The following is a 24,492-nucleotide window of genomic DNA, read 5'->3' as shown; positions in this document are numbered from 1 at the left end:
ATATTTGACTTCACTGGAACAATCTGTAAAAAACAACTAACATTTAAAAAATCTCCAGTAATCTCTAGTTCCTAGTATGTGGAAGGGATGTAAAGTATTTCCCCAGGGAGCTTTGCTTTTGCACAGGACCAGGACTCAACAGCTCAAGCAACATGTCCCAAGGTCAGTGACAAAGGGCTGGGATAGATTTACTTTCCTCTGTATGAGAGCACCCATGTCTCCAGGTCTACAAAGAATTTCCAGATTTTTCTCTTGTGCCTATTTGCGCCTATGTATTAGTATATCGGAATATCACTCTAGGACTTTCAAAGACTATAAGAGCTCTAATATAATTCAGATGTTTTTATTCTTCTACACATGTTGCAAAAAAAAAGAAAAAAAAAAGAGCATGCCAAAAGCTCTGCTGTGCCCCCTTTAGCATGAAGAGTTCACATTGGCCTTTGTGATTTAGTGAGGGGAATCCTCTGACCAGCAACCTCAGTGTCACCTGGGAGTTTGTCAGAAATGCAGATTCTCAGGCCCCTCCCAGACCTACTGAATTAGACCTGCATTTTAACAAACTTCCCGGGAGATCTGAATGCAATACATAGTTTGAAAAGCACTGAAACAGTCTAGATACACATCCCAGCAAATATGGTGACAATGTCAATTAAATTTGTACCTGCATGGGTCTGCTTAACAATTATATTGCATCCAACATAACTCTTTTCTGTTCTCTTACTGCTCAGAGGCCCCTCTGCCCACCCAGATTTGAGCAACATCGCTTGAATGTTTGACAGTGCCTTTGTGTCTTCTAGCAGATTGCCCTTCCCTAGGCTTGTCATTCTCGCAAGCTGCTTAGCAGTTGTCAAAGATGATGTTATAACCTGCCTGGGGGCTTGATCTAATGTCACAATCCTATTGACCTGCCAAATCCTGTGATTCATTATAAGTAGAATGGTTCATATTCATGTGAATTATGGGTGGGGAAATTTTGTCTGTTTCATGAAGACCTCTGTTTGGACGTGTTAGATTCTGTGAAGTCAAGACAAGCAAGTGATTATATCCTAAATCATGCTTGATACGAAATAAAGTTTAGAAATATATAGTATACTCAAATACATTTCCAGTTGATACTGATATTATACAAAGTATGCAAATTATACTGTTATTATATTATCACATCGAGAAACAGAATACCTGCCTTACTTACTTTTTAGCAAACCAGTACCATTTAAAGAGAACGTACAAAGGAAAGCAAAAGTAAATTATAATTGTTTTTACATGCAATATCCATATTCAATCATCTAACATAATTTTCTTTATAAATATTTAGTCATATAAATAAACAACTGAAATAATTATGTACTTGCTAAGATATAATTTTAAATGGTAAAATAATAACTCCCTTCCAAAAATGAAATGAATATGTGTCAAAGATTTTATTAAATTCATTAATTAATGAAAGTACCAGTAAGATTTAATGAAGGAACTAGTAAATATGTATAGACAATCTAATAAAGAAATATTACACAGAGATTTCTCGGTTATATACAGAACTAGTTATACGTCCTACAGGGCTACTGTCCTACAGGGCAACAAACTAACCTTTGTAGGTTTCATTTCCACCAAACAGAAATTATTTGCATTTCAGCCAGACAAAAATCTACCAACTAACCTGTCATTTCACTAAGTCTGAGATCATTGATCAATAGTAAACAATAAGTTGAACAAAGTACTTTCCCTTTTATAATCCTGGGGTGGCCTTTGCCCCATATGACATAGAAATCAGGTTTTACCTTCTGTCCATGTTTTATATAATTTTTCTTAACACACTTATAGAAAACCATCTTCTGTTAAACTTCATATTTCAACTGAAGGTTTAAATATATTCACTTTCCAAGTGGACATGTATTCTAAAATTACAGAAGGTGCAAATTGACACACTTCTTTCTACCTCATGTAGTTACTCCTGAGCCTCAGTCAGTTTTCAGTCTTTTTCAAAGCCTTCTCTTTCCACACCTAGTGATTTTTAGTTCGAGACTTGTAACAATGCTAGGATACCTAAGGCGGCTCAGAGGACCGTCATGGCATGGAAAGGACATGCTTTCAGTGACAGAGTGCCCACTCAAAGACCCATTCATATCAGGCGATTCTACTGCTTTTGCTTATACCATGTGGCAGGTAAATCAGCTTCCTGCTTTTGACTGATCCCTACGGACATTGATGTGCTTTCAATAGGAAATTAATATTTTTGAACTTATGCATTCACTTTTCTCCCCATACATATGCTAATTACATGTAGGTTTCCCTCTGTAATCATTTATATTCATATTCATGAATAATGTTGCCTCCTCCTTGTGATTTGGCTGCTATTGAATCTCATCTGCATTATTCTCAGAAATTGAATTCATTTGGAGCTAGCATAGAAAAGAATAAATATTCTGTTAACTAGGAAACATTGACCGATCTATGACTAAAAGTTATTTTCTAGAATAACTGCAGTGTTTTGGTTTGTTTCCATTTGTTTTAATGTCAGTGTCTGCTTGCATTCAAAGCATTCGCAGCATCTGCAAAGAAGTGGGTCTTGGCTTTTACTCTGCTCTCGGCTTCAGCTCGCTCTGTGAAGGCAGCCAAGGGCAGAGAAGGCCCTTCACATTCTCAGCAGGGGACCTGGCAGAGGGGAAGATGCCAGAATCATAGAGTTCTCGGCATAAATAGTTTCAAGATCTGAATGCATTCTTTCCTAACAATTGACTGAATGGGTTTGTTCTCTCCCCTTCTTTCTCACTAGCTAACCTTGTGTTGTGTTGGCCTGTTCAATAGCATTCTTCAGGGAAGATGTTTGGAGATAGAATGGGAATTTGTCGCAGTAAACTGCATATGGGAATGTGATGTAGGGTCAGAATTAGTAACTGCTGGGAGTTTTCATGTTTAGGGTCTGCTGTTGAGATACCCAGAGATGTTTACCCAAAAAAAGGAGTGTTTCAGTTTGGCTAAGAATGAAAATACTCTATTTTATGGGTTTATATAAGCATTTACTTTAAAAATTTGTTCTAATGCTTGGGGTAGCTCTATTAGCATTCTTTTCTACACACTGGAGCTTGTCTGCCTCTATTATTGTTTCCTGTAATGAGATATAATAAGCTCAAGCTTTTACCTAAATATCAAGTTTTATAACAGAAAATGAGAATAGGTTAAAAAATCAAAGGGATTTAGAACTTTCTGTATTTGAACTTTGGAAAATGTTAGTTTTGTGTAATGATTTTTTTTTTCCAAATAATTTAAAAGACTTATACATATAAACCTTGGATGGTAAACTGAATTAAAGGTTGACTGTATTTCAGACAATGTGATCCATAGGGTGAGGCTGGAAACACATCTTGTATTTTTTTTTTTTGAGACGGGGTCTCACTCTGTCACCCAGTCTGGAGTACGGTGGCGCAATCTCAGCTCATTGCAACCTCTGCCTCCCGAGTTGAAGTGATTCCCCTGCCTCAGCCTCCTGAGTAGCTGGGACTAAAGGCACACACCACCACGTCCGGCTAACTTTTTGTATTTTTTAGTAGAGACGGGGTTTCACCATATTGGCCAGGCTGGTCCTGAACTCCTGACCTTGTGATCCGCCCACCTCAGCCTCCCAAAATGCTGGAATTACAGGCGTGAGCCACCATGCTTGGCCTATGCCTTTATTTTAAAAGTTACTTGGATCACGGAGGAATGGTATGTTATTATATACATTCTTAAGGGTATTTCATTTTTTTGGCATGATATGAAAATTATAAACAATCATTTCTACTTTAGTCTGTTTTGAAACATTCTGATTTTCACATTTTGATTTTTTTCTCCTTGATTTCATTATATTATAATAAAAGTAACAAGTATTGACTAGAAAATCTGGAAGATCCTGGAGTGTAGAGAAGATAATAGTCATTTGTAATGTCACAACACAGAGAAGAAATGACTCTTAACATTTTTATTTCCTTCTGACATTTTATCCATGCTTACAAGTATATACTTATATAAAATTAGGATCATCCTTTCTGTAAAGCTTGTATTCTGTTTAAAACATCTCACTTATGGTTACCTTGAAACTATAGAAAATGAGGTTGCAGAAATTTGTCTTTTCAAATGGAAAATGTTCTGGCTATATTATTAAATAAGAAAGCAGCACAGCATGGTTTTTATCTCATTTTTGGTGTAAGCAGCATAATATGCTTGATTTATCGTTCTAGCTTCTTTCTTATTATGATGTATGTTCCATACTTTATGCATTTTTGCTTGTTTCTGATGTTTCTGTAATGCAGCATGTGTTACTTTTTGGATTTAAATGGCATGAGCTGAAATAATCCAACAAGAATCATCCCTGTATGTAAACTTCATGAGCAGCCTTATTATCGTCTCTGGTTCTTTTCTTAGAATCAGTTCCTAGGAGTGGAATCGCTGGGTCTCGGTGTTTGAATATGCTGTATATTTTGTATACTTTGTAGTCTAGTTATATTTCTCTATGGGAAGGAGATTTACATTTGTTCTTTGCAAAGTAAAGAATATTTATTCTCACCATTTTTGCTCTTGTATCTTTCCCTTATCATGCCTTTTGCACCATTCTCTTTACCTGTCTTCCATATATTTCATATATTCCCTATCAACCGTCTGCACTGTTTCCTCTCTTCTCCCCATCTCTCAAATCCACCCATTCAGGACAATTATCCCCATTTTTTCCCTCTGTTACACGGTCATCTGCCCTATAGCTTGCCTCTGCTGTCCTGTAGAACCATGTACCATTTTCCCTCTAGCCTCACGTACTGTGCCAAGCACTGTGCGGCTCCAAAGAAGTCACCTCCTAACTTTGAATATGCAAAAAAATAAAAACAACAGATTCAGTTCAAAGACAGATATTTTGTGAGCTTTCATAGTTTCTCTGAATTTAGTAGCTTAAAAAAAACTGATATAAAAAGTTGTTTTCAAATTTTCAAGTATTTATAGTCTTTATTTTTAGAAACTGTTGGGAATAATTTTATTATAAGAAATTTAGAGACTGATATTAGAAAGCTCATTAGCTAGAGTCCAAGCATTTTCCTTACAAAAATACCTATGTGTCTTTATTACAATGTCACCTTTATGGCTGAAAATCTCACCAACAGCCATATTGACTAAAATTACTTTTGCCTCAAATGCTGGGGCTATGAACCATAATAGTCTAGTCTCCTGATGCATTGAAGATGAACAGAATTCATTTATAAAAAGTATTCCAACCAGATGTCTGAGAATTTGGTTATAAATCAGCAATTACAAAGGAAGACAGAGGAAAGGAAGACAGATTTTTATTTATATATTGAAACAATGGGTACTAAGCATTATAGATAATTGGGATAAGGGAAAGGCATTCCATTCTTATGCCTTTGGATCCTCATGGTTTACCTCCCACTTTTGAGTGAGAGCATAAAATGTTTGGTTTTCCATTCCTGAGTTACTTCATGTAGAATACTAGTCTCCAATCTCATCCAGGGTGCTGTGAGTGCCATTAATTCATTTGTTTTTATGGCTGAGTAGTATTCCATTGTATATATGCCACAGTTTCTTTATCCACTAGTTGACTGATGGGCATTTGGGTTGGTTCCACATTTTTGCAATTGCGAATTGTGCTGCTATAGACATGAGTGTGCAAATATCTTTTTCGTATAATGACTTCTTTTCCTCTGGGTAGATACCTAGTAGTGGGATCAAATGGTAGTTCTACTTTTAGTTCTTTAAGGAATCTCCACACTGTTTTCCATAGTGGTTGTACTAGTTTACATTCCCACCAGCAGTGGAGAAGTGTTGCCTGTTCACCACATCCGAGCCAACATCTATTCTTTTTTAATTTTTTGATTATGGCCATTTTTGCAGGAATAAGGTGGTATTGCGTTATGGTTTTGAATGACACAAAGGACTCTGGGGACTTGGGGAAAGGATGATGAGAGGGTGAGAGATAAAAGACTACAAATTGGGTGCAATGTATACTGCTTGGGTGATAGGTGCACCAAAATCTCACAAATCATCACTAAAGAATTACTCAAGCCGGGCGTGGTGGCTCACGTCTGTAATCCTGGCAGTTTGGGAGGCCGAGGTGGGCAGATCACCTGAGGTCAGGAGTTTGAGACCAGCCTGACCAACATGGAGAAACCCTGTCTCTACTAAAAATACAAAATTAGCCGGGCATGGTGGTGCTTGCCTGTAATCCCAGCTACTCAGGAGGCTGAGGCAGGAGAATCACTTGAACCTGAGAGGCAGAGGTTGTGGTGAGCTGAGATCACACCATTGCACTCTAGCCTGGGCAACAAGAGCAAAACTCCGTCTCAAACAAACAAAAAAAGAACTTACTCATGTAACCAACCACCACCTGTTCCCCAATAACCTATGGAAATAAAACATTTAAAAAAGACAAAAACAGAGAAAGGCATTCCAGTGTCCCAATGCCTGTAACTCAATGTCTACTATGTGTTAGGCACTAGGCTAGGAGCTTTGTGGAATAATGCAAAGGCCCTGACCTTGCTGATCAGACCCTATAATCAATGTAGCGGAAAGGCAGGTAACACACAGCAACAGCAAAACGCAATGCAAGAAGGGCTTTTGTAGTCACATTCAGCAAGTGCCTTCACATTCGGTTCAGGGAGAAAGCAAGAGAAAGGTTGGTTCCAACTGTGTTAATACATGAAGATATTTTAGAAAGGAAGTAGCTTTTAAATGTAGCCTTAGATGCACCAATAAGACCTTGATGGAGGTGGTTAAAGTGTGCTGTACCTAACACAAATGCAAAATTTTGACCCTAAAATTGTATTAGGCATATTTGGGAAAAGCAAATAGACCTATGTGAGTGGGGCAGAAAGTTCTGATGGGAAAGTGAGAGAAAACCTGGAATGACAGGATTAATGAAACCCATGTCATAGAAGACTTTGTAAACCTCTATGCTAGTATTTTCGAATTTTCTATTTAGACTCATGACATCAGAATTACCTTGTGGTGTTAAAATGTAGACTCCTGGGCCACACTTCTGATCACAATCAGAGGGCAGTACCCTGAATCTGCATTTTAACCATCTTCCTAGGAGATTCCAATGCACACTAAACTCTGAGAACATTTGCCATTGAAATAACCATCAGGGCAGTGTGGCCTAGGGGTATGAGGAAGAAAGGATTCGTCCCTTTGGAGGTCCCTCTGCCAGGCAAGTCTCAAAGCGGCATTATTTAGCTCTGTGCATTATAAATTTAGGTAAAATGACTTTTTATCTTCCAGGCTTCATTAGGGCACAGACTTGAGTCCAGTGGAGCTGCCTGGGAGACGATCTGAGTGGGAGAATCTTCTGTCCCCCACAAGAGAGGAGAGACCTGTTTGCAGTGTGAGGCTCATTCACCTGGCTCTCCTCCTTCCCTCAGAATTCTTATGCCTTTAAAACCACACAAACAAAATGCCCTCAGAGCTTCAGGAGTGAGATCTTATCACACCAACCTGTGTGGAGGACACAGTGAGGGTCCTGAGATCCCACTCATGTGAAGTTGAAAGGCAGATACTGTTTGGAAGAGGAGAAACTGAATTTTATCTTACTTTTTAAAAAGAGGTACTGTATTCACATGATACAAAATTCAAAAGGTACACAGGGCATCCTGTGAAAAGTCTCCTCCTGACTGTCCCCAGCCATCCAAGTAGCACCTCTGTGTATTCAGGTGAAAGGGTATCTCTGTACCTGCCCAGCTTTTAAAAACGGAAATGGTAATATACTGTATGCACTGTTCTGCACCTTGCTTTTTAAAATTTGTCAGAGCTTCCTTGTTCTTTTTGCAGCGGCGTAGTATTCCAGTGCGTGGCTATATCATAGTAAAATTTAGTCCTCTATAGATGGAACTTGGGTTATTTCCAGTGTGTTGCTATTACAAACAATACTACAACAGATACCTTGTAAGTATCTCCTTTTAAACATGAGCAGTTATATCTCTAAGGTCAAGTCCCAGAATGAGATTGTTGGGCTGGAGGATAAATAAATGTGTAATTTTTAAAGCTATTGACAGGCTCCTCCCCATAAATGTTATACCATTTTGCATTCATATGATGAATGAAAAAGAGTCCCTCTCAGTTCACCCCTACAGTTTCATTAACAAAATGTTAAACCTCTGCATCTCTGTCAGCAGGGACAGGTGAGGAGTCCATTCTCTGCATGGTTTGTGTGGGAAGGTGGAGGAGGGAGCAGCTATACTGGGAACCTCGCCAGGGGTCCAGAGCCTGCTTTGCAGACAGCGGTGGGCATTCAGTGGCAACAAAAGAGCCCACTAGCTTTTTAGTTTTTGTTTACGTGTCTGAAATCTATTTTGAAATTTTAATTTAAAAATTAACAGTAGAATTGACTTTATGTTTGGCATAAAGTTCCATGAATGTTAATACATGTATTGATCTGAGTGACCCCCACTAAAATAAGGAACAGTTGCATCATCCTCAAACCTCCCTCCTCCCATCCCTTTGGAGTCACAACCTCCCCTCACCCCGAAACCCCTAGGCAACTGCTGATCAATTCTCCATCACTATGGTTTTATCTTTTCGAGAATGTTATCTAAATGGAACTACACAGTATGTATCCCTTGGAGCTTGACTTCTTCGGTTCGGCATAATTTCCTGGAGGCTTCATCCAAGCTGTTGCACACATCAGTAGTGTGTTGCTTTTTACTGCTGAGAAGTATCACAGTTGATTTACCCGTTCACCCATTCCGAGCATTGGAGTTGTTTCCAGTTTGGGCTGATTATTAATAAAACTGCTATAAGCATGCACGTACCATTATTTGTGGGAACATAAGTTTTAGTTTCTCCCTAGTATAATTTTCATACTTTATTATGAGTAAGCTTAGGGATATTTTCGTACATTTAAGAGACATTTGTATTTCCTTTTCTGTTATCTGCTCATTTCTTTTATCCATTTTTCTTTTTGGTGGTTGTTGATTTTTATTTTAGAAAACTTGGTTTAAGGGAGATGACAGGACATCCAGATGGAAATGTTTAGCATTCAATTAAAACATACGAGCCTCAATTTTGAGAGAGAGGCTCAAAGATGTGGAATTGAGAGGCACACTGATAGGGAATGGAGAGACGAAGCCAGGGAGCTATGTGAACTCGAGAGAAACATGCAAGGCTGGAAGACAGAATCTGTACAAATGCCCATGTTTAGGATGTGGAAAGAGGAAGAGGTAAAGGAAGAAATCGAGAAAGAGACTTCTGAGAGGTCACAGAAGATTCGGGCTATTTTAGGGTAACATTAATAAAAGCTGAATTTTAAAGGTCTGATAAGTAAAGGGTTTAAATCCCAGAGCACAACGTCAAGAGAGAGACAGAGCATCTGTCTCCAAGAATTCCAAATAACAGGCCTACAGTTCATCCTGATTGTTGTAGCAAGGTCACAAGATTACCCCTGCACTATTCATTATGAAAGGAATTCAGTGCATTGATTGGCCTACATATGTCATGTGCTTCAACTCCATAATTTCCCGGAACCTCATGGATCCCCAAGGGGAAATATGGGGCTGTTGGAAGACTTAGATGCTGAAGAAACAGCCAATGAATGTCCAGTGAGTGGCCTTTGAGAGTGGCGTATCATCTGAGTGCAGGAGCTTAGAAGCAGCTGCACATCAAGTTGAGAGACTGGAGGCAACACGTGTAGAAAACCCAAAGAGTTTGGCTCAATTTTGGTAACCAGGAAGCCTAAATGAAGGATTTGTTTTCCCCAAAATTAAGGCAATATCAGTGCATATTCATACACCCAAGAAAAGACACCACAGGGAGGGAGGCTGCAGAGATGGTGAAGCCTGAGGGGATAGTGGAGGGGAACTGAAGTGTGCACTGGTGAAGCCCTGGAGCCAGGTGCAGGCTGTGAGGACACTCAACTCTCCCTCTGAGAGGCAGGCAGTCTTTCTCATCCACCCTCACTCCTCCTCCATCCACTATCACTCTCCCCCACCCACTCTCACTTCCTCCACACCCTCACTCCTCGCCTACCACCCTCACTCCTGCTCCATCCACCCTCACTCCTCCCCCATCCACCCGCACTCCTCCCTCATCCACCCTCACTCCTCCTCCATCCACCCTCACTCCTCAACCATCCACCCTCACTCCTCCCCATCCACCCTCACTCCTCCCTCATCCACCCTCACTCCTCCCCATCCACCCTCACTCCTCCCTCATCCACCCTCACTCCTCCCCATCCACCCTCACTCCTCCCTCATCCACCCTCACTCCTCCCCATCCACTCTCACTCCTCCCCCATCCACCCTCACTCCTCCCTCCCTCACTCCTCGCCTACTACCCTCACTCCTCCTCCGCCCACCCTCGCTCCTCCCCCATCCACCCTCACTCCTCCCCATCCACTCTCACTCCTCCCCCATCCACCCTCACTCCTCCCCATCCACCCTCACTCCTCCCCATCCACTCTCATTCCTCCCCCATCCACCCTTACTCTTCCCCCATCCACCCTGACTCCTCCCCCCTCACTCCTTCCCCATCCACCCTCACTCCTCCCCCCTCACTCCTTCCCCATCCACCCTCACTCCTTCCCCATCCACCCTTAGTTCTCCCACATCCACCCTGACTCCTCCCTGCCCCTGTCCACCCTCCCAACTGCGGTCAGACAATCTTTTTAAAGTGAAAACCCAGTCATGTTGCTACCCAGTGAGAGCTACTTCAGGAACTCAGGCTGCTCCCAGGATGTAGTACTCATGGAATGGGTTGGACTTTAGGGCCCTGTGTGAAGTGGCTCCTGCCTGTGTTCACTCTCTCCTCTCCAGCCCCCAGGGACCATCAAGATCCCTAGTCAACCTCTTTCTCTCTGAAATAATGGTAACTCCCTGTCTCTTTACCAGACCGTGAGGTCCAGGATAGGTGGGGATGGTGTGTGTTTGGTTCATCTGGATCCTCTAGCACTGTGCTTGGCAAACAGTAGGTGCTCATACATGGCCACTGTATGAAGGATAGATGGATGGATACCCCCTAATCTGTGAAACTTGCTGTTGCCTTAGTGATTATTTCTAAGATCTAATTCTCACCCATTGTTTATCCAAATCAGATGTCATTGTATTAGACACTAAACAAGAGAAATAAATAATGAAGTTATTAGAAAAAGCAAGACCAAGCCTTAGAATTCTATTATACATATAGGAAAAAAAGAATATAGGGAAACATGCAAACTTAGGGAAAGTGCTTAACTCTAGGTATTGAAACTAAAAATTGATTAATTATATGGTGCAAAGAGAAGACTAAGGAAAGAGGGACATGTGGGACATCAAGGAGTTAAAGATATTTTAAGCAGGAAAGGGAGGAGGCAATGGAAGAAAGCAAGCTACTGTTCTAAAGAATGGGATTAATTAAATAAAGCATGGTACAACTGCTCAACGAAATTGTATGCACACTGTTTGAAATCCTGTCTCTGAAGGCGGGGTAGTAGTGCCAAGGCTGATGCAGAAGAATTTTGGTGCTACCACATCCAAATATCTCCTCAAACCACCCCAAAGGAACATGTCCTCTACATAACAATGATGTGCTTGTTGTGTACATTTGGCTCCCCCAGACGCCAGCTTCCCCCTTCAGCCAGCCTGCAGCCCAATCCCCACCTGCCAAGAAGGGATGGTGACACCTCTGTGAAGATGGTGACAGCATTTGTGATATAACTGTCAAAATACTAGATTTATATAAGTTTGAAGGACAATGAGATTACAGTTATTCATTAAGAAAACAAATACAGAATTTATTCCAAAAGGTTAAAAAGGTGAAAGAAGATACGTAACATGAGTAGTATGGTTGCTGGGAGCATTTTTTCCCATTTTCACTTCAAATTTTTACAACTTTACACTTTCTTTGAACATGTACTGTAAAATAAAACAATGCAAAAATTGTGTTTTAAATATCAAACTAACCATATTTGACTCAAATTATACCTGTATACAAGGAAACACTCATTGGTTCACACTGTTCTTTTCTCTCCTTCCCAAAGGATGTGCTGGGTGGCGTCCTGATCACCGCACTCCTCATCGTCCTCACCTACCCTGCCTGGACCTTCATTGACCGCCTGGACTCAGCCAGCCCCCTCTTCCCCGTGTGTGTCATAGTTGTGCCGTTCTTCCTGTGTTACAATTACCCTGTTTCTGATTACTACAGCCCAACCCGGGCGGACACCACCACCATTCTGGCTGCTGGGGCTGGAGTGACCATAGGATTCTGGATCAACCACTCCTTCCAGCTTGTATCCCAGCCGGCTGAACCTCTCCCTGTCATTCAGAACATCCCACCGCTCACCACCGACATGTTCATTTTGGGTCTGACCAAATTTGCAGTGGGAATTGTGTTGATCCTCTTGGTTCGTCAGCTCGTACAAAACCTCTCGCTGCAAGTGCTATACTCATGGTTCAAGGTGGTCACCAGGAACAAGGAGGCCAGACGGAGACTGGAGATTGAAGTGCCTTACAAGTTTGTTACCTACACATCTGTTGGCATCTGCGCTACAACCTTTGTGCCAATGCTGCACAGGTTTCTGGGATTACCCTGAGTCTCAAACAGTTGGAAACTAGCCCACTGGACATGAGAGCCAAGACATAGGAAAGTTATTGGTAGGCAAATCTTGACCACTTATTTTTCTTTAACAACAACAACAAAAAAGTCATACGGCTGTCTTGCTACTACTAGATAAATGATGCTGCTGTGTGAAAGGAAAAACTATCTCATAGCGGTCATTAGTCTGTAATGGTTACGCTACAGCTGAACCCAGGCTAAAATCCATAATCTAGATCTTTAAAGGCACACCCCCACCCCGGCCCCTGCTCCTCTTTCTGTTGCATGGACTTTGGACCTAGTCATGGGCTGGCAGGAATTGTAGCCTGGCTTAGGAATAGCTAGGAGCCCCACTGGGTTCAGGAGAGCCAACAGGGATGGGGTGATCTGGGAGGCTGGAGATACAGCCTTTCTTTTCCATTACAACCTTGCCTAGCACGGTGTCTTATTTCCAAAATAGGAACCTTGGTCCAGGAGAAGGGGTGGCACCGTATAAAAGTGCATTTCTTGGACAGGGTGACTTCCTTATCGTTTATTTGGTGTTTTTTTGTTTTGTTTTGTTTGAGACAGGATCTTGCTGTTTTCCAGGCTGTAGTATAGTGGCACAATCTCAGCTCACTGCAAAATCTGCCTCCTGGGCTCAAGCGATCCTCCTGCTTCAGCCTCCTGAGTAGCTGGGACTATAAGCATGGACCACCATGCCCAGCTAATTTTTGTAGAGACACGGTTTCGCCGTGTTGCCCAGGCATGTCTCAAACTCCTGGGCTTAAGCGATCCGCCCACCTCAGCCTCCCAAAGTGCTGGGATTACAGGCATGAGCCACTGTGCCCAGCCTCCTCCTTATTATGATCAAATTAGACTTACTGGTTGGGTGGTAAGACGACTGTGAAAGAAAGCTCACTGTGAGAGATGAAAGGCGGAGGCAGAGCTGTGAGGTCATGGGGAAAAGCCTGCTTTCCTTATGAGCCTGGTGTTCATGCTGAAATAGGGATCTGCTCTTCCTTGTTTCCATGGATTTTGCAGGATTCCAGGTACCATTAACACACTCTTCTGACCCACGAAACAAACTGGCTGCTCGCACCTCACCAAACAGGTTGGGGGTTAGCCTTCAACACAGGTGGATACATCTGGGATTCACTGAGATTCTCACCCTTTCTTGCTTCCTAGTGGTTTGGGACAGGCCCTCTGCCCATTGTCAGCAGTGAGCAGTGTTTTGCTTTCGTACAAACCTGGAAGGCACTGGCATCTGCCTAGGAAAGTGGATCCGTAGAAGAACAGATGAACGCAATCCTTTCTGGAGCCTGACAAAGAAGGGATAGGCTTCCTTGACATTGCCTGGTCCCGACAAGGCCTCCCTGACATTACTCCTCCAATTTCACTGTTATCTTCTGTAAATCTATTTTCTCATCTACTGAATAGAATCAGGCTCCCTTTTTGTCTTCCCACCTCTTATCTCTTGGCAATTTTAAGGGTAATGAATGCAAGAACAACTTTAGTGTCTCTAGGGAAAAAAAGCCAACCAAATACAAAGCCCATTAAGTCTACTAGGGTGAGTCCTCTTAACATGGGAAGGTGATGATTATGCAAACACTAGAGTTCCCTCCTCTTCAGTTCCTAAGAATAAGGAACGGGTATCAAGAACTGTTTTTAAAGTTAGTGTAACTATCGTTAACAAAGTATCCATTGAGGTGTAGTGCCTGTAGGACTGAAGCCAGTGCTTTACCAACCCAACACATCATCACCATGTGCATACTCGGAAAAAATTAGCGTCCTTAAAAGTTACAGAGGCTCTTAACGTGTTAAAACTGAAAAATCACATTTTTCTTTATTTCAAATATGTTCTACAGCCTTATGGTTGTGACGATATTTAGTATGTAACTCAGCGTTCCAATTTCTTAATAATTTTTAGCAAAACATCCTGTTTTTACTTAAAATTCTTCTCACATTTATTATAGTTAGAAGGCAAAGATCAAGATGACCTGCCATTTGACTGCTTTTACATCAAATTCTGCCCAGTATTTGCAGCACAACTCAGGGGATGGGCCTTAGCTTGCAGGTACTCCCAGCCTGCATCTGCCCCTGCAGAGCAGTGGCTGTCAGCTGGATGAGGCACTTTTCTGTAATTCCATCCGCACGGCTGCCCAGCCAGAGTTCACAACACCGGATATCTACACAAAATAATTGTGGTTGACTTGTCTGAAGTCAACTGACAAAAGGATCAGCTTTTCCCACGTGTATCTTTTAAAAAGAGGGATTGTGATCATTGTCACAGCAGTGGGTGCTGGCATCTCATATATATGATATACATATCATATACATAATTTTTACTGCTGTCTCTATTTTTAAGTCCCAACAATAGGAAGGCCGATCAGCTATACTGATATATTTAAGGCTGTCCTTACCTAATTTGGGTTGAGGCTGACTATATCAGCCACAGCACATTAAAGAATGAGTCAACGATTTGTCATAGGTTGGTCACTTTTTAAGTATCTGATTACTGCAACTGGAGAATGAAAAGTATATATTGGTAATGCCAACCCCAGTTTTTGAGCACTCCTGCTCTGTGGTGTAGAATCAGAAAAAAATCGATCGGGGAAAAAAAAGGCATTACCTGATTCACACTCTTGCCTTGCTAGCCCTCTTCCATTCATTTCTCACACAGCACTTTGCTCTGTTAAATCCTCTCTCACTCTCACACCATTGCATGCCCCTTCAAAGGGTATGGTTCAGCTCCTTTCAAGACATTTGGAGTTTCTCTCTGGGGAAGGAGCGCCCCCTACTGGTCTGGCTTCAGTCTAGGTCCACGGTCCCTCTCTTGATCTGGCGTCTTGAAGATTAATTTAAAAGGCAAGCTCATCACAATGTAAGCCTACGGTCTGGTCAAACTTGCTTTTGGGAACTGTGACACCAAAGCCCCCAGGATTATCTGCCCCTCCAGGAGTCAGATAGAATGACATGCCTTTATCCTAATTGTCCACATTCCACCCGCAACCCACTGCCACTGTGGGCCAAGCCATCCATCTTGCAATCTTCATCTAAAACAGCTCTCATTTCATGCCAGTTTTGCTCTAACCTGCACCGTCACAATATATTCAGAAGATGAAAACGTAGAAGGCACCCCTGAATTAAAAACACTTACATGGTAGTGGCTGGAATTACTCTAAAACATGCCCAGTGATCTCACTGTAACATGGGATTTTCTCACCCAAATAGGCAACTCATGCTTCCTGAGTGTAATCAAAGCACGTGGTGTTTTCGCGCCATATGCGCCAGATTTCTATTTTAGAAACCTTCAGCTGTCTTGCTTATGTACCGTATGTAAATTTATTCTTTTTAAAATCACTTTTATTTGATTTTGACTTATTAAATGCTTTAAAAGCCAGTGTTCTGTTTCCTTGGATTTTTTTCTTAACGTAGACCTTTTTCTCTGAGTTCACTGGACCTGAGTTGAAAAGGGGACAAAAATAAGAGGCAGGCTACATAATTCTCTGTTTCTGTCATAATCCAATCATGTGCAAATGTTGGCGAGCCACGGAGGGCCCACAGGTGTAACAGGAAAGAAGTGGCATTTTGGCATCCTTAAAGCCCCTCCTCTACTCCATGATAGTAAAGAACCTCCTTTTACTTTATATGGAGTTAAATGTCACTATGTTTTGAAAGGTAAATTGTTGTAAGTTTTGCTAGTTAAGGTAAGTAAAAGGTTTTTAGAGATGAGTTCTCTATCAGCTGAACCAAATAAACACAACCGTAATTCAAATTCACAGCCTATCACTGCAATGATCTGCTCTGCCTTTAAGCATCCCAAATTTGCTATTTGTGATGGTTCATACAGTTGACACTGCCCCTTATTTGCAAGGGCGGACCTAGGACTCTATTTGTACTTCGAGCAGGACGTAGGAGATGTAACGCTCCAACCTATCCTGTGCGGTTTTCGCAGGACAGAGAAGACACAGCGGTAGAGAATTACAATTCAAGAGCCAAAGGGTTAAGGCTGTAGGGAAGAGAAAATGATGACATGGGAACTGGGAGGAGGGGGAGACTGCATGAGCGAGGTTTAGAGAACAGATGGGGTTTGCACAGGGAATGTGACAGGAAGTAGGTAGGAGATGGTACTCCATGGCTACAGAACAGCTTGTCTGAGGCACTTCCCAAACACCTCCGGTTCTTACAAGAAAAAACCAAACCATGTTGGTGATTGTAAGACTAACAGTGGTGGTGGTGTAATAATGGATGAGCACAGGGCTGTGATACTGCGAAATCAAACCACATGAACGAGAAGTGTGAGAAGCCCCTCCCAGAGGGGGTGACGTCCAGAGGTAACTTCACAGACTCCTTTCATCACTCCTCATTGAAATACAGTTGCCCCCTGAACAACTCAGAGCTCAGGTGTGCCAACCTCCTATGTAGTAAAAATGCATATAACTTACAACTCCCCCAAAACTTAACGACTAATAGTCTGCCATAAATGGGAAGGCTTTCTGATGGCACGATCAGTAGATTACCACATATCTCATGTTATAAGCATTACATACTGTATTCTTACAATAAAGTAAACTAGAGAAAAGAAAATGTTAAGAAAATCATAAGGAAAATACATTTACCCTTCATTAAGTGGAAGAGGATCATCACGAAAGTCTTCATCCTCATCATCTTCATGTTGAGGAGGCTGAGGAGGAGGAGAAAGAGGAAGAGAGGGGAGAGGAAGGGTTGTTCTTACTGTGTCGGGGGTGGCAGAGGCAGGAGAAAATCCATATACCACTGAACATGTACAGTTCAAACCCATCTTGTTCAAGGGTTAACTGTACTCACCAGTCAGCCCGAGCACCTTGCCCCTCTGCCATCTCTGCATGCACAGCGTCATTCCCGTCCTTCTTGTTCCTCTCTTGGTGGACATGACCAACAGCTGGGACCTCCTTCTGTGTCCTTCATGCCCACTCCCTTCCTCAGTCTTCTCTTTGCTCAGTTCCCTGAATTCGTCATGTGAAACTTCATTTTAAAAGTATTTTACCATGATCCTGGCTCTTCAGGGAACTTCAAAATGCTCCAAGTCTTTATTTAATGATTGTGAATGAAGCCCTCATCTTCTAGTAAGAGGCTACCCAAGAGCCAAGTGGAACAGCAATATACACCTATCTCATTTGAGACAAGAGATGTCTTCCTCAAAGCTGCTTGTGTTTTCATTTAACTTGAATTTTAACTGCACGTATGGGTTTGCCGTTAAAATTCAAGTTAAAATTTTGATTCTTCATTTCTGTGAACATAAGACTTTAATAGGTGACTCTGTGCACACCATGCATCATCCTTTTTTTTTCTTAAAATGAGACACACCTGTAGTACAGACTTGGATATTTACAGAATGCACATTAAGAAGACATCACAGTTCAATGTGGGCCATGAAGAGAATGTTAAAGTCTTAAAACTGTAGCCACATGAGACAGGGAGCCATACAAAACCAAAAATAGTAATTCTTTTTCCACGCCTGTCTATAAGGCATACAAAAACAAACAAGAAAAGGAAGGATGTAGCTAGGAGTTCCTCTGTAATGCTTCTTTAACGCACACACTCAACACTCTCTCTCTCTATGGCAAGCCAGATTCTGCCCAATGCAGGTGTTCAAATGTCAATTCCTCTTTAATATACACAAAGATGGCCTCAGATCATTGGGGGTGAGCCAGGGTGACAATTGGGTGCTGCCTTAATGCCCATGCCTGCAAGAGTCTTGTAATCTACCTGTATGCATGAGTGCGGATAGGAGTGAAGCCTCTTGGGCTTCCAGTCTGCAGTGTCTCTGTCACGTGGAAACCTGATGGGTGCCACTGTAAGTGGAGCCAATTATGCACAGTGCTCACTAAACACAGACCATTTTAGCCTTCCTAACTGGCCACCAATAAAAAGATGCTGAAGTATCCTGAAGATCAAACAGAGATTTCCACGATGCCTCAATACAAAGTCCAGTCTGGGCCTCCGCGTGACAGGCCTTGTGCCTAGTGTTTTGCACAAGTCATCTCACCTACGTGATTTGCTTAAGGGGCACCTCTGTCTGGCTATCTTGTGTCATCTGCCCCAGTGTCACCCAAGTGCTCCTTGTTTAAATGTTCTGCCCAAGACTCACGCCAAAAAATCTCTAGTTAATCCCACCTATCTCCAGTGCGGCTTTTTCTCAGTACCTTTCCAGCAACAAACGTGACTGTTTATTCTGTGTGTCACAGCTGGTTTCTTGTCAGCCCTAAGCAGTTGGTTATTGTAGGGACAGGCGTATTTTATGCCTGACAAAAAGCCGTGACATGCGGAAAGCAGAACATTTCTTTTGCTATCAGGTTTGATATCAACCAGGCACATTTTCTCCACGTCTTCACCTTTCCGCCTAGAAGGCCAGATTTACTTCATGTCTCCAAGTCTCTGATTCCAGCGGTGTATGCAGCAGCTCTCTCTCACAGCCTCACCAGCGCTCCTCACGTGATGGATTCTTCCCCAAATGTTTTCTTTTCTTCTTTTTTGAGACAGGGTCTCACTGTGTCACCCAGGCTGGAGTGCTGTGTGGTGCAATCCTGGCTCACATGGCAGCTACAGGCGCACACCACCATGCCTAGCTAATTTTTGTTTTTATATATATATATATATATATATATATATTTTTTTTTTTTTTTTGGTTGGGGGGTGGGTAGAGATGGAGTTTTGCTATGTTGCCCAGGCTTTTCACTAACTCCTGGGCTTTAGAGATCTGCCTACCTCAGCCTCCCAAAGTGCTGGGATTACAGGCATGAGCCACCATACCCAGCCTTCAAATGTTTTCTCATGGAGATTCATGCCTCTTTCCTGCCTTTCTTCAACAGAAACAAGGAAGGCCAAACCTTAGAGATGAAGAATGAAAAGCTTGAGTGTGGACCTTGAGTATATTCTCAGCACACTCCATTAGTCACATCGGAAGAAAAAAAACCTACAGGGTTTGGTCAGAAATAATTCAATTAGACCCTTTGTTGGAGATATTTATTCAACTCACAGTCTAGCTACAATATTCATAGTCATCCTTTCTGCCTACTAGAAAGTCAAAGCAGAGAATACCTGAACATGAAGTAGACATCCTGGACTCAAACCGCTTTGCGTCTGCGTTGCCCTTCTTGCTGCCTGGCCCATTTGTCAAGCACAGTCGTTTAGCAGCCCTTCTTTTATCCAAGCAGGTCGTGTTCCCTACATGGGCTCTGGTCAGGGCTCTGAGATGACCTATGCAAAACACTAGGCAGGACACCTGTCACGCGGAGGCCCAGACTGGGGTTTGTATTGAGGCATGGTGGAAATCTCTCTCTCATCTTCAGGATACTTCAGCGTCTTATTAGTGGCTAACTAGGAAGGCTAAAATGATCTGTGTTTAGTGTGCACTGTGCATAATTGACCCCACTCACAGCGGCACCCATCAGGTTTCCATGTAACAGAGACGCTGCAGACTGGAAGCCCAGGAGGCTTCACTCCTATCTGCACTCATGGATACAGGCAGATTAGGGAACTGTTGCAGACTGTCCCAGAGGTGTACTGCTGCCTTGAATTTTATCATGCATGCCACTCTCTACTTTTTGAATGCAAGTTTTCAATAATGTGTTTTAGTTTGCTGGGACTGTCACAACAAAAGACTACAGGTTGGGTGGTTTCAATAAAAGAATTTTATTTCTCACAGTTCTGGAGGCTGGAAGTCCAAGATCAAGGTGCCAGCAAAATAGGTTTCATTCTGATCCCTCTTCTAGCTTGCCAGTGGCCACCATGTTGCTGTGTGGTCACGTCACCTCTCCTGTATGTGTGCGCCAGGTAGGCAGAGAAACAGGGCAAGCTCTCTGATGTTTCTTATCAGGCCACTGAGCTGGTCATGAGGGCTCCCCTCTCATGACCTCATCTAGCTCTAATCACCTGCCAAAGGCCTCATCTCCAAAGACCATCACACTGGAGGTCAGAGGGTCAACATGAATTTGTGGGGATACATTCAGTCCATAAAAATATAAAAGTTATTCAAGGCCCTAATAACATAACAAGCCAGAAGTTGGATAGCATATTCTGCTTAAGGCAATGGTGTCCCTTGAAGGCTATCTTTCTGCTTTTGGATAAAATGGACAGAAGGGCCAAAGTCAATACTCAAGTATTAGGGTTAGTGATGTTACACAAAACATCAAGCACAAACAGATTAAGATTGAGAAGCAAGATTGTGAGCAATGTTCTCTCTCACCAAGCTGATGCGCCCATCATTGCTGAGAGCAGGGGCAGTGGTTAGGCTGGCTAGTTTGTAGTAGATTACTCCTGTTTAAAATGTGAGAATAATCATTCAACATGTTTTACATTCAAAACACATCCTTTGACCTAGCGACTCCTACATCTAAGATGTAAGGTACTGGAATAATATATTGTTCAAGTACAAACGTCACATCAAAGAAATATCTAATGAACTCTACGCATCTCTGAATGTGTCTGTCAAATGTGAATATTTATACAGTCTTGCACCCATTAGGACTGGTTTTCCTTGGGGCCCTAAGCCGTGCTATTTTGCAGGATGGGGGGTTCGTTGGAGCAGTGTTTATAATTTCAAACAGTTGGAAACGACTGAATGTCCACCAACAGGGGAATAACTGAACTATTATGGACATCTGTACAATAGAATATTACCTCATTTAAAAGAATGAGATAGGTCTATAGGCACTGACCTGAAAAAATGGGACATATTAAGTGAAATGTCATGAGAGATATATAAAATAAAAAACAAAACTTGTTGCAAACCAGTATGTAGAGCATGACCCCCAAAAAAACGGGAGCAGGTGTGGCTGACTGTACAAATCAAGGAAAATGTCCAAACTAAGGAAACAATACAGGCTAAATTGTTAACAGTGATTAGTTACTTTAGGGAATCAGAAGGAAGAAAGGTAGATTAGCTCAGGAAGACCATAGTTTGAACAGGTTTTTTAAAGTATTGGACTTAACAAGTTTTAACTTTTTGTTTTCCATTATTTTTATATTAAGTGTAGAAAGTCCCATTATTTACTTTTGCATAAATAAATAATGCAAATCAGTGAGTGGGCTGTAGACTCCAAGTCACTCTTATATAGTGTCTCAAACTCATTTATTGGCTATGTGACTTCTAAGTAAGTTATTGATCTCTCTGAAACTCAACTGTTTTCACCCTACATATCAGGGAGAATTCCTACTCTCATACCATTATTAAACCAAAAAAATTAAAATGTGAAAGAAAAGCAATTCAAAAATAAAAACAGAAGAGCAGGCCAGGCGCCTGTAATCCCGGCACTTTGGGAGGCACCGGTGGGCAGATTGCCTAAAGTCAGAAGTTCGAGACCAGCCTAGTCAACATGGTGAAACCCTGTCTCTACTAAAAATACAAACATTATCCAGGCATGGTGGTGCACGCCTGTAGTCCTAGCTACTCAGGAAGCTGAGGCAGGAGAACACCTCCACCAGGAGGTGGAGGCTGCAGTGGGCCAAGATCGCCCCACTGCGCTCCAGCCTGGGTGACAAAGCAAGACTCCATCTAAAAAAACAAACAAAAACCAGAAGAGCACTGCAGGACTGTCAGGCTGTAGTGGTAGAATTTAAGTTTCTAAGCTAGAACAAAAATCAATTCCATTTAATTTTCACTTTAATACTACAGCTCCCAGTTTTTACTAAGAAGGTGTGCATCTTCTGTAATAAAGGCTTTTGGCAGTACTCACAGACTGCCCTGGCTCCAGTTCAAATGCTTCACCAGGGACAAGCATAAGAGGATCTGGCTGCAGAGCCTCGACTCATGAGCTGAAGGTTCGCTTCTTCCAATGCGGCCGACGCTGTTTTTCTTCCTACCATTTCCTGCTTCCAAGGGCAGAAACATCTACATGATGCATGGAGTTGATCTTTCCCCTTTCAGGCTGGGATATACAATTATATACATTTAGGCATTAGTGGGTTTTTCATTACAAGTAATTTTGGCCACCCCCAAAAATATCCAGGTGGGTAGCTGCTGACAGAACAAATGGTTCCACCTACTTCAACAATGGCTATCATATGATGATCCCTAAGCCATGATTTTAACTAGAGCGAACCTGAAACTAAAGGAGAATATATCATTAATAGTTGTGGACCAGTGAGCCATCCTGAACAGAACTGCCAATTCTACAGTTCAGGCTATTTCTCTAGCCATTTATCAACTGGTGTTATGTAGTTAAAATTAGTAAAATACTACATGTTACATTACATTCTTTTTCTCCCAGCTTTACGAAGGTATAACCTACACCTGAAGTACACGTACCACCTCAATTAAGATAAAATTTCCATCACCCAAAAAGTTTCCTCTTAACCCACTGCAGTCAGTTCTCTTTCCTGAGCTCCTGCCAACCAACCTGCTTTTGACTTATTTAGACTCCTATGTAAATAGAATTAAAGAGTCTTTTGTGTCTCTTGCTTTCACTTAGCATACTGTTTTGAAATTCATTCATGTTGTTTTGAGGATCAGTAGTTCATTCCTTCTTATTGCTGAGAAGTATTCCATAGTATGGATAGACTGCAATTTGTAACTACTGTAAGTAACACTGTGAACACTTGCATAAAAATCTTTGGCCATATGGGTAAACCTAGGAATAGAATGGCTAGATGGTAGGTGTATGTTTCAAGAGACTGCCAAGCTATTTTCTAAAGTCACAATGTAACATTTTACATTGTGACTCACCAGCAGTGCATGAAAAGTTCCACTTGCTCCAGTCTCAGCAATATTTGATTTATGGGTCTTAAATTTTAGCCATTTTAATGGGTATGCAGTTTATCATTGTGGATTTTATTTGCATTTCCCTGATGACTAATGACATTGAGGATCTTTTCAAGTGCTCACTGGCCATTCATATATCTTCTTTGGGGAAATGTTTGTTCAACTCTTGCACATTTTAAAAAAACGGTTGTTTTATTTTTATTATTAAGTTTTAAGAAATCTTCATGCATGCTGGATACAAGTCCTTTTGGCACGCATTATTTTTAAAGGGCATATTTCATTTTTAAAATGTGGTAAGGATCTGCTCACAACAGAGCTGTGAAGGATCAGATGGAAGTCTGTGTATTCACAAATCTTGCAAGTTAGACACTACTGCCCCAATTCAAGGTTGTAATATGGTTGGGTTTTCTCCTAGTAGTAGATTCAGCAAAAGATCCATAAACATAATTCTTATTTCACTATCTTTGTTAGCTATATCTTTTTTTGTAGACTGAATCTCACTGTGTCACCCAGGCTGGAGGGCAGTGGCACAATCTCGGCTCACTGCAACATCCACCTCCCGGTTCAAGAGATTTTCCTGACTCAGTCTCCCAAGTAGCTGGGACTGCAGGCTCACACCACCATGCCTTGCTAATTTTTATATTTTTAGTAGAAATGGCATTTCGTCATGTTGGTCAGGCTGATCTCGAACTATTGGCCTCAAGTGATCTGCCCACCTCAGTCTCCCAAAGTGCCAGGATTACAGGCATGAGCTGTAGCACGCCCGGTCTTTGTTAGCTATTTCTACTGGGACTCTAAAGTATTACATTTTATCATATTTCTTATTACTTCAATAGTACCTGGGAACTTCTCTCAAACATTAGACCCAGCTTTTTTTCAGAGATGGTACCTACTGGAGAATTCTAGATTGAAGTAAGAAAGGAAATTGGGATATAAAATAAGGAGGATTGGCTGAAGCTTAGCTTCAGGAAAAAAGAGGCCTAATATCTCCCTATAAGAGAGAAACTAGTATCTCAATTAAGTATTTAAAACCATGATTTTATAACTGACTGATTACAGTAACACGTATGGCCTATGGCAAAAATAAGCTTCTCATTGTTTCCTAATGTTCATACTGCATTGATACCAATACTTGTCCATTTTAACTCTTACAGCAGAACAGATCTTCGTTGCATGTACTCCATCTTAGAGTATCACAGAGTAAAAAATACCTGTGCACCCTCACATATTTTGAA

At 41.7% G+C, this 24,492-nt stretch overlaps 1 protein-coding gene across 1 annotated transcript in view; it reads left to right on the top strand.

Annotated features, from left to right (window-relative positions):
• SGPP2 (sphingosine-1-phosphate phosphatase 2) overlaps positions 1–15,916 on the top strand; it is a 141,716-nt gene extending 125,800 nt beyond the window's left edge. The window contains exon 5 of the mRNA XM_050752082.1: positions 11,981–15,916. Coding sequence (XP_050608039.1) covers positions 11,981–12,532 — 552 coding nt within the window. The 3' untranslated portion in view covers positions 12,533–15,916. The remainder of the gene's footprint in view (positions 1–11,980) is intronic.
• The last annotated feature ends 8,576 nt before the right edge of the window (positions 15,917–24,492 follow it).

Source organism: Macaca thibetana, chromosome 12, assembly GCF_024542745.1.
Source record: "Macaca thibetana thibetana isolate TM-01 chromosome 12, ASM2454274v1, whole genome shotgun sequence".
Taxonomy (NCBI): Eukaryota; Metazoa; Chordata; class Mammalia; order Primates; family Cercopithecidae; genus Macaca; species Macaca thibetana.
The sequence above is the reverse complement of the archived record's forward strand: the minus strand, read 5'-3'. Positions and strand labels throughout refer to the sequence as shown.